At 65.0% G+C, this 10,496-nt stretch overlaps 2 protein-coding genes across 2 annotated transcripts in view; both read left to right on the top strand.

Annotated features, from left to right (window-relative positions):
* Positions 1 to 246: 246 nt before the first annotated feature.
* On the top strand, positions 247 to 1,579 carry LOC128948369 (actin nucleation-promoting factor WAS-like). Its single transcript, XM_054293050.1, has 2 exons — positions 247 to 408; positions 1,205 to 1,579. The coding sequence occupies exons 1-2, from the start codon at positions 247 to 249 to the stop codon at positions 1,577 to 1,579; spliced, it is 537 nt and encodes a 178-aa protein (XP_054149025.1).
* A 2-nt stretch (positions 1,580 to 1,581) lies between these two features.
* Positions 1,582 to 10,496, top strand: part of SDK2 (sidekick cell adhesion molecule 2) — a 56,647-nt gene continuing 47,732 nt past the window's right edge. Inside the window, exon 1 of the mRNA XM_054293172.1 lies at positions 1,582 to 2,087. Coding sequence (XP_054149147.1) covers positions 2,009 to 2,087 — 79 coding nt within the window. The 5' untranslated portion in view covers positions 1,582 to 2,008. The remainder of the gene's footprint in view (positions 2,088 to 10,496) is intronic.

The raw sequence follows: 10,496 nt of genomic DNA, 5'->3' as shown, positions 1-10,496 counted from the left end.
GGTGACCGTGGGGAACCAGGTACCTGTGCAAGCGGGTAATAAACCACTCACAGCTCAGCAAGATGAATGGTAATAACCATAAATCAGCGCTGGCACCAGGGTCAGAGCCGGATTTATGGCCCTGGAGACAGGAATTCCTGCTCTTCATGGAACAAAGCCCCGATCCTGCAGGGGCCTGGGAGCGTGCTGGGTGTTATTGTGGCTGCAGCGTGTGTGGGGGTGCCTGGGGAACGGGGCTGAACCCCGATGGGGGCTGAGCTCAGCCCTGGCAAGGCAGCCTCTCCCTGTGCTCCCTCCAGCATCGGGAAACACCTCCCTGAGGGGCGAGCCAGGATTGCTGCCTCCCACAGCACATTGATCCCGTCATCTCGGCTGAGAATGCCAGCCACGGAGCTGATTAATGCCGGGGTGGGCAAGAGCCGGGTTATTGTTCAGTCTCTCTTCGAGAGGTCGATGGGAAATTTGGCAGTAGCTCTCCAAATACGCAACGTGCTCGCAGGCGTTGTCCCCCCCAAGGGCTGAGCAGGATTTCCACGTGAGGGTTCCATCCATTGCAGGGGAAATGCACACCGGGGACGGCACACGCAGTTCTGTCAGTGCCTGTGGGAGAGCGTTCCCTCCGTCCCTGCCCTGGTGTGACCCGGCGCTGCCGGGGCTGCCTCCGGGCTAATCTGCTCATGCTTTCGTTTCACCCTGATCCTCGCAGGTCCCTTGGCTCAGAGGGGCCGTGTGTGCGCTCAGGAGGCTGATCCAGAATTCCGGATGGATATTTCCTCCTGTGCAGATGGTGCAGGTCCTTGGGTGTTAATGCTCAGTAGCAGCCGTGACTGAGCTGCTTTCCCCCACCTAATGCAAGGCACTGTGCTAGCAGAAAGCACAGACATCTTTGAAGGATGTGTGATCCTGTTGGGAGCTCTGGGCTTGAGGAATTGCGGGATCAGGCCTGACGAGGTGGTGTGTTGGCAGGGAGGTGCTGCTGGGTCATCTCTGGGGTTAAAGGTTTTGTTGGCTTTTTTGGGGCTTGTTTTGGGGCTTGATTTTGGTAATCCTGTGTCATTAAGTTCTGCCTTAGAGCTACCTGAGGGATGTGCTGTGTCCCCTTCGCAGGGGTCGAGTGCTGATTCTCTGAGCGCTGTCGGAGGGACTGGGGCAGCGAGGGGCGGGTTAGGGTGGGAGCTGCAGACAGAAGCCGCTGCTCCCACAGCGGGGGCACCGGGAGAGCGGGGGGGGGGGACCCGCCCGCTCCTCACGAACCGGGGGCGGCCGGTGGGGACGCGCCCGCTCCCTCCGCGGCCGCTGGGTAGCGCTCGGGGCCGCGCCGTCTCCCCGCCTCCCCGGCTCGGGCTGCCCCCGGCTCCGCCGAGCCCCGCCGCCGCCGCTCACTCCGCCGCCGCACAGCGCAGGAGGAGCAGCAGCAGCGGCCGGAGCGCCGAGAGGGATCGGCGCGGCGCCGCCAGCCCGCCAGCCGCGCGCCGCCAGCGGCTCCGAGCGGGACCCCGCGCCGCCGCCCGCCGCCGCCGCACTTTCCCCCGCTGCCCGCCGGGGACGGATCCTCTCTCTGCCGCCCGGAGCCGCCTAGGAGGGGATGTCCCTCGGCAAGAGCTGAGCGCTGGGGAGGGGCCGCCCCCCGCCCCCAAACTTTTCGCTCGGCCCCGGAGCGTTGGGGAGCCGGCCCCCATGGAGCCCGGGCGGGCAGGAGGGGCCGGGGGCGCGGCGCCCTGCGCTTCCCGTCCCCTTCCCTGACGCGGGGCGCAGCGCTCGGGGAGGGGCTCGGCTGCCGGCTCCGCTCCGGATTTGGTGGTCCCGGCTCCGCACGTCCCTGGGGAAGCCGCCGATGGTGGGGAGCTGCCTGCGGACCGCCCCCAGCCCCACGAGGAGCCCTTCGCCCCGGCGCCTTCGCCTCCCCCTGAGCGGCGCTGCTGCGGGGATCCCTGCGCCGGAGCCGCCCGGATTATAAAGTCGGGGAAGTTCTCCCCCCGCAACCCCCCCAGCTTGTCTCGGCAGAGCCATGGCCCGGCTCCGGAGCTGGGGGCTGCTCTGCTTCGCCGTGCTCGCCCTGCCCGGCCCCCCGGGAGCCGGCGCCCAAGGTAAGGGGATGCGGGGGGCGGCGGGAGATGGGGAGACCCCGCGCTGCACCCCTCAACCGAGCCTATCGCCGCCCCGGGCTGGGAGATCGGTGCGCCAGCCGGGGGATGGGAGCGAGGCGGCTCCGGAGCTCCTACCGGGGGAAGAGCGGCATCCGTGATATTCGCGAAGCCTCCCCGGAGCCAGCACTCGGGGCCCGCCGGTGCCGGGTGCAGCGCGGTGACCGCGGTGGCTCAGGGGGACGAGCAGCATGGCTCTGCTCTGCCTCCCCCTTCCCAAAACTGCCCTCAGGCTGGGCATGGGGGGAACGTGTTGCTCTGAGCATGAGGGAGAGTCTGTGCCGGATCACCTCCGGGAGAGTGAACAACCCGAGGGGTGAGCATCGCCCATACCCCCCACCCTGCCCCAAGGGCACCCCCGATGTAGCACAAACCCCGGGGTGCGAGTCTGGGGGGGTTCCCAGGGAGCCGCTCATACCCTGGTGTTGGTCCTGGTGGCTTCCAGCCGCTGGTACGAACTGCCAGGGACTGGGGGGTTCTGCACCCCCGAGCCCCTGTGGCTGCCTGGGGCTCCCACTGCACCCCAACAACCCATGGGGGCTGCAGGGCAGGGTGAGCTCCTCTCTGCTGCTCTCCTTTGGGCTCGGGCACAGCACAGGCTGCTTTCAGCTGCTCCGCTAGCCCGCAGGGATATAAAATCAGTTTGTGGCCCTTCGGGGTGCAGCTGGGGTTCAGAGGGGCCGGGGGGACCCTGTGCTCCCCTTCCCTGCGGGCCCAGAGAGCAGGATCCCGGCTGGCAGGGCTGCGGCGTGGCTGCCTCCGTCCCTGCGCCTGGGCTGAGCAGATCCAGACGGGAAATGGGGGGGCACGGCTGAGCGCAGCGCCGGGGGTCCTCACCCACGACATTTCTTGCCCTTGTTTGTGGCAGCAAGTGGAGCCAGGAGTCCCTGAGCGCTGCCGTGCTCCCGCTCCCCCTGAGCCTCCCCCAGCGCTGCTATAATTTCTCAGTAATTAAGTTCAGAACATAACATCTAAAGCGGCAGTATATTATCCGGGCAGGCCCTGTGTGGGGAGCTCTGAAGGTCTCTTTGATTGATTCACTCCCTTGCCGAGTTTCTCTTCTCCTGCCTGGCGGCTCCGGCTGCCGAGTCCCCTGCGATCCGTTTGTTGCCTGCCCTCGGGACGGGCTCCTGGGGTCGCCCAACCTCCTCCCGTTTATCCGAGGGGCTGTGGGGTGGGAGATGTGCTCCGGAGAGGTGGGGAAGGGGTTTCTCTCCGCTTTCCTGGCGCTGGAGCCGAGCTTTGCGGCTCTGGCTCTCTGCGGCGCGTGTCACGTCCTCGCGGGCGCTGTGACATTGTGCCCGGCGTGGCAGCGGCCACCAGCGAGCTGGGCGTGCTGGAGGGATCATTCCCAAAGCCTGGCACGTGCCCTGCCGCGGGTGGCACTGGGGACACGCCAGCAGGGTCACCTCCCACCGGCCGTGCCCGTGGGGTGCTGGCGCTCTCCCTGGCATGGAGGTGGGAACAGCCTGGCACGGGGATCCTCCAGGCTCTGCTTTGTCCCCCTGCGGTGGGGCAGGCAGGGCTGGCAGAGCTTTGTGCCAGGTCTATCGATTTTGGCAGCCGAGGAAAACGGGATCAATCGGGGAGGGAAGGAGGAGGCGACGGAGCGAGAGCTCCCCGGCCGGGGCACAGGGGCTGCCCGGGCACGGGGTGAGGCACTTCCATACCTGTGCTTGCTTAAAACAGGCCCCTTGGTGCCCGTGAGAGACAGGAGGGAAGTTTAATTACAGCCCGTCTGCGCTGTGTAATTATTAATTACCCGTGGCAAAAAATAACTTATTGATTAGGGGCCTGGCGCTAATTACCCGGAGCCCAATGCGGAGCTGGGGGAAGGCTCAGCCGGCAGCGCTGCCCGGGCTGGAGCTGTCGCAGTGCGACCTGTGCTGGGCCTGGGGGCTGAGCCAGGCCTGGGGGCACCCCACCATCACCCCTTGGGCTGATGAACAGGGCAATGAAGGGATCCCCAAGAGCTGGGGGGAGCCTGGGGGTCCCCAGCCCTTTGCTGCTCACTCTTTGTGAGATGCAGTTTCCCCACAGCCAGTGCTGGGGGCACAGCCTGGGACCCCCTGTGTGGGCACAGCGCCTCTAATGGGATTGAAGAGGCCGTGGCCAGTCCCAGGAGGGATTTGGGCAGCTTAAGGTTCCAGACGGGATTTGGGGCAGGGGCCTGCCGTGGGCAGCTTCCACCAAAGAGGCTTATTAGAGGTGGCAGCAGGGGAGTTCCAGCATCTTCTGTCCCCGTGCGTGGAGCCTGGGCACGTCTGCACGCACGGGGCTGGGCAGGAGGGGGGCAAGGACGAGCCCTGCCCTTGCTGGGGATGTAATACTGATATTCACAGAGGAACTGCTGCTGGTTCCTCTGTGCTGGTGGCAGCAGGGCAGGAGGGGATGGCCCTGGCTCTGCTGTCCCTGCCAGCCCTGCCACGTTCGCCGGTGGCCTCGCGCGAGGCACCGGCTCTCGGGAAGCAGAGTGGCTTTTAGGGGAGAGGAAGGGAAGGGAGATTAAAATTTGATGCTGCTTGGGAAGCCATTAGTGCCTGAGCACGGCGATGATGAAATTTTGATGACCTGATCACCGTGAGGGAGGGGGATACGCTCCTGTCCCGGGCAGGCTGTGTCACTGTGCTGTCACTGCGCTGTCCCCAAAGCTTTGGGGTGCCAGCTGAGGGGCAGAACAGGCAGGATGAGGGCTGGCATGGAAATGGGAGCTCGCACCCACCTCCGCTGGTGGGCAGGGAGAGCCGGCGGTGGCTGAGCAGCTCCTGCCCCGGGTGAGTGACAACGTCAAGTGCTGCTCGTCCCTCGGTGACGGGGACAGCGCTGCGGTGGCATTTCCGCTCAGCAGGAGCTCCAGGAGAGCGGCAAGGAGGGAGCAGGCGGATCCTTGGCTGCTGGAGCACCTGGGAAAGCGCCGATAATTAAACCGCGAGGAGGGAGGCTGCAAGAGGGGTGACCCTGCCTCTGCCACTCCGCCAGCCGTGTCCCTGTCCCCCAGTGGCTGGTTCCTGCCTGGGGATGAGCTCCAGCCACGCTCTCATCCCTGTAGGCCCTACACAAACTGGTTTGGGATGTGCTGGTTGCAGCAGCAGCAGCACAGGCAGTGCTTGGGGTGAAACGGCCCCGTGGGGCAGCGCCGTGTGGGAGCAGAACCCGCTGGGTGCCGGGTGGGTGGGTGGTGGGGGCTGCCCTCCCCTCTGAGCCCTCGTTATTGCCCCAAGCTCATTAACGAGTGGCTGGCGTGTGGCTGGGTGAGAAACGGGCGGGCAGAAATCTGCTGCTGTCAGTGGTGATGTGATTGTGCTAACGAAGGGAGAGCTGAGCCCCCGCCGTGCCCGCGGCTGTGCCAGGGCTGGTGGCTCCTCCTGGCACTGGGCCTTGGGCGTCCAGAGCAGCCAAGGGGATCCAGGAGCCCTGAGGGGCTGGGATGGCTCAGGGTCGGGGGCACTGGGGCATTGGGGTGCCCTGGGAGCTGCTGTGCCAGTGCAGTGGAGCATGGCACGGAGCTGCTGGAAAGAACATGGTGCCAGGACCATTCAGGTGTGGTGGTGGTGCCAGGGACCACCCTCATCCCCACGGCTGCTGCTCTGAGTTTGGGTTCCCCCATCCACGGGGGTGGATCCAGCCTCAGGATGTGTTCCTATCACTGCCTGGCCAGCAGGCAGGAATGTGCTGGAGCAGCTCCCTGCTGTGCTGGCCATGCTTGGCATCCCTCACACATCCCCCTTGGCATCCCTCATAGCCCCGCTTGGCATCCCTTACACCCCCTTGGCATCCCTTCCACCCTTCTTGGCATCCCTCATAGCCCCCTTGGCATCCCTCACACCCCCTTGGCATCCTTCCTGCCCCCCTTGGCGTCCCTGACACTCCCCTTGGCATGTCTCACACCCTGGGCATGCTGGTGATGCCACTGGCGTGGGCATTGCCCTCAGCACCCTCCGTGCGTTTGGGGACCAGTTCTTGGGGTTGCATTTCCCAGCTTTGGGGCTGCATTTCCCAGTTTTGGGGGTGCATTTCCCAGCTTTGGGGCTGCATTTCCCAGTTTTGGGGGTGCATTTCCCAGCTTTGGGGACGCATTTCCCAGCTTTGGGGACGCATTTCCCAGCTTTGGGGCTGCATTTCCCAGCTTTGGGGGCGCATTTCCTAGTGTTGGGATTGCATTTCCCAATTTTGGGATTGCATTTCCCAGTTTTGGGGGTGCATTTCCCAGCTTTTGGGGTGCTTTTCCCAATTTTGGGGATGCATTTCCCAATTTTGGGGGTAAATTCCCCAGTTTTGGGGATGCATTCCCCAGTTTTGGGGCTGTGCCCTGCCTCACCTTGCAGCCCCTCTCCCCAGCCCCACTCCCAGCACCTGCCTGTGCCCCGGGCAGGCCGTGCCCCCTTGGCGGCCCCCGCCCCACCCTCGCGTCGCCCCCAGCCCCCCCCAGCCCCGGGGGTGCAGGAATGCCTGCCTGGACAGCCATGCCGGGCTCGGGTTGCCTGGGAACTGGGAAACCTGATCCCTGCGAGCGGGGGCCGAGGGCAGGGGACATTCCCGGGCTGCAGCTGGTCCTCCCCGGCCCCCTTTGTCTCTCTGCTCCGATGGGGCCCCCAGGAACGGAGATTTGGGGCTGGGGGCTCTGGTTTGAGCAGAACACTGGGGATGCTCCGGGGTGTCGCCTCCCCGTGTGGATCAGTGTCACCACCACGGGCTGGGCAAGGGGACAAAGATGGGGTTGGACAGGGCACGGAGGAACCTCAAGGTGTCCCTGCCCATGGCAGGGGTGGGACAAGAGGAGCTTTCAGCCCTGTCCAAGCCATTCCATGACGCTCTGAAGGCCCCAGGAGCAGCTGCTGCTGCGTGCCAGCAGCTGGGCATCCCGGCTGGCCGCGGGCATGGCACGGGGGCCATCCCAGGAATGCTGGGCTCCCCTGTCCCTCCCTCCCTGCCAGCCCTCACTGTCCCCATTACCCACCCTGACATTCCAGGAGCTTCCCTCCAGCCTGGGGGGTGCAGGGAAACTGAGGCACGGGGCAGGGGTGTTGGTGGGGACAATGGGGCTGGCTGCTGTCCTGCTGCCTGGTGGCACTGGGGACAGCAGGAAGGGCACCCTGGCGCACGAGAGCTGCTCCTGTGGCTCCCGTCCCTCCCTCCCGGCCCGTGAGGAAGCCCCGGGTGCAGGGAAGCCTCGATGACTTTGGCCATTAGCAGAAGAAGCCGCTGAGCTAATTTTAGCCCTGGTAGCTAATTGCTTTCTGCACTGCTGGGTGAGCCCACAGCCTGCCAGCCCTCGGCTGTAACCTTGAGCCCTCCCAGCCCCGTGCCTCTGCCCGGGCAGGGAGAGGGATGGATGGGGATCCTTCTGTGGGCCCTGGAGGGGTTTCTCTGGGACATTGGGGTGCACAAAGCTGGGAGGGGTTGGGGGCCTGGCCGGGTCCTGCTGTAGCTTGGAGCAGTGTGCCTTGTGTGACACAGGGACATGTAACGGGACACGATTTTGCTGTCAGGGGTGGCCGTGAGGTGAGGACCCCCAGGGGTGGGACTCCTTTAGCTTGGTGAAGAGAAATGCTGGGTTTGGAGCCCCTTTTCCCATTTCCCCAGGGTGAGAGTGCGGCTGGGGACGCTGTGCTCCCTGCTCCTGGCTGCAGGGACAGAGTTCTTCCCAGGATGGCCTGGGCCACCTGTCCCCGTGTCCCCATCCTGCAGGGCCACCCCCAGCACGTCCCAGCTCTTGGCCTGGAATCTGGGCAGTGCCGGGGGTTTGTGGGGACATCTGTGTTCCTTCCAGGAGCTGTGTCCCCCTGCAGGGAGGAACTGAGGGTGAGCCCAGGGGTCTCTGCAGGGTGGGACGCTCGATGCTTCCCCTCCTCATCCTCCTCTTCCTCCCTGCCTGGGTTTATCGGGGGTCAGGCTCAGAGCTCGGTGATAGGTCCTGCATAGGGCTGGCAGTGCGTGAAGGGCTGGCTGGGCATGGAGCAGGATGGGGGACGATGCCAGCTGGGCCCACATGGGGAGGGATGGATGGATGGATGGATGGATGGATGGATGGATGGATGGATGGACGGATGGAGGGGGCTGGGACCGGAGGACACAATAGCTCTGCTTTCAGCACCCCGCCTCCCTGCATGCCTGAAAAACAGCTGATGGCCGTGCCGGGGGATGAAATGGGATTAGCTGCTGCTGCCACAGCGAGCGAGCGCGTCCTGCCGAGCCGGACAATGCTCCCGCTGTGCCCCGCTGTGTCCCACCACAGCCCTGCCCTGGCTGTGCCCGGGGGCACCTTTCGACCCTCCCGTGCTCCAGCACAGGGTGCCGGCGGTGTCGGAGCCGCTTCCAGCACCGAGCATCTCCCAGGGGAACTGTTGGGGTGGCAGAAACTCGATGCTGTCCCTGCCCTGGTTGTCCCCAGGGGCACCTTCCCACCCTCCCGAGCTCCAGCACAGGCTCCCGAGGTGGGATGGGCGCTTCCAGAGCCGCTCCAGCACCGAGCATCTCCCAGGGGAGCTGTTGGGGTGATCGAAGCTCGGGGCTGTCCCACCCCAGCGGGCACCCGCAGCCCCGCAGTGCCAGGGAGAAGCGAACCGAGGGCACGGAGGACTTGGGCAGGGTGGGCACCTCCGTCTCGGCCCCCCGGGCGGTGCCGGGACCCCGCGGGCTGTCCCGGGGCGCGGCCGCAGCTGCGGCGCTGCCGTGCTCGCTGGAGTGAGCTGATGTTTACCCTGATAATGAGTTCTCGATGCGCTCGCAAACTAATAAAATCAACTCATTACGGTGGGAGGGTTCACTCCGAGCTCTGCCGCCGTCGGGAGCACCTGGAAGCGCTCGGCACCCGGCGAGGTAGAGGATGGGCGCCTTCATCTCCTCCTTGTCCCGGTTTTCCTGGCGGTGGATGGAAGCGAGAGGCGTGCGGGGAGCGGGGCACGGAGCTGCCGGAGCCCTTCCCCGGGGGAGTCTCGCTCGCTTGGCTTCTCCCCATAAGCTTCACGTCAGGCTGGAATCGCTGGCTCGGGCTGGAAAAGCCCCTCTGGCTGCGAGAGCCACAAGTGTGTGAATAAATGCCACGACCGGAGTTTGCTGCGCTGCGCTGGAAATTCAGGGCTGTCCGTGGGGAGGGATGCCAGGCTGTCTGTCCTTCCCCCACCCCGCCAACAGGGCTGGCTGGGGAGGAAAAGCTTTGGAGTAAAATAAGCTTTTCCAAGGAAAACTCATGCTCGCCGTCATGCTGCAGCTATTTCTGTTCCGAGTGAGCAATGCAAGGACTAATTAATACTTAGGGAAAAGGATGGCTGGGCAGCTCCCCAGGAAATGGGCGAGTGCCCGGGGCCCACTGGCCGTGCCGTAGGGAGGAGGACTCCGGCCTCAGAGCCTTCATCCCGCCTGACACGGGCAGGAGGGGCTGGCAGAGCCTTCTCCATCCCTTGGGGCTGGAAAAGGGCTGGAAAAAAGGGACTCCATTGCGTCAGTGCCCCGGGAAGGGCTGAGCGGGGCTTCTCTTGTGGTTTCCCTCCTCTGCTTTTCTTCCCCCGCCGTTTTTTGGGTTGGGATTCCCGGGGCCAGGCTGGGAAGCGGCTGCTGTGTGTCTGTCTGTCCGTCTGTCTGCTGAGCATCCTGCGGGGCTGGGGTGGGACACGACAGGAGGGACATCTCAGGTGCTGCTGTGGCTCCTGCAGGGCAGGTCTGTGGTGGCTTTGCTTTCCCAGCCCTCAGGGCTGTGGTGTCTGTCTGTCCTTCCAGGGCTGTGGTGTCTGTCTGTCCTTCCAGGAATTCCTCGAGGATGCGCTCAGCGCGTTCCATGTGGCCAAACCCGGCTTGTGTGTCGCTCCCTGGGGTGGGTGACACCGGGGACAGGGACCGAGCTTTTGGGACCTCGGCCTCCTTTGGCAGCTGGGTGTGGAGCTCCTCCTGCCAAATCCATGTGGGGAAGCTCCAGACTCGGCTGGGAAGGGCTGGAAAGGGCTGAAGAGCAGGACGGGTGCTGCGCTTTAACCCTTTCCTGCCCCGGACCCGTCCGGCCGCTGCCTGCTGGGGGGTGTCTGGAGGGGATGTCCGTCCATCCTTCCCTTCCTCCGTGCTCTGGAGCCTCTCCCGGCAGGATCAGCCGCAGGATCCGGCCCCTCTAATAGCGTTGAGTCACTCTCCGGGTGTCCGTGACTCACAGCAGTGACCCAGATACGGCGGAGCTGCGTAATCGCGGAGCGTTTCTGCCGTCCCAAGGAGTTTGCTGGGGAAGGAGTTTAGTCCGGAGCCTGGAGCTCGTTCAACATCCCCAGCTGGGGATCGGGCTGTGTCCTGCATGGGGACAGGCTCAGCAGGACAATGTCTGTCCGTGCCACCCGCAGCAGGGCAGCCCTGGGGGTGTCCCCAGGTCTG

This window comes from Melozone crissalis, unplaced genomic scaffold (genome assembly GCF_028551555.1).
Source record: "Melozone crissalis strain CALT ecotype California unplaced genomic scaffold, PUWL_Pcris_2 ptg000129l_1, whole genome shotgun sequence".
In the NCBI taxonomy this organism is placed as follows: Eukaryota; Metazoa; Chordata; class Aves; order Passeriformes; family Passerellidae; genus Melozone; species Melozone crissalis.
This window is presented reverse-complemented; position numbering and strand designations above follow the sequence as displayed.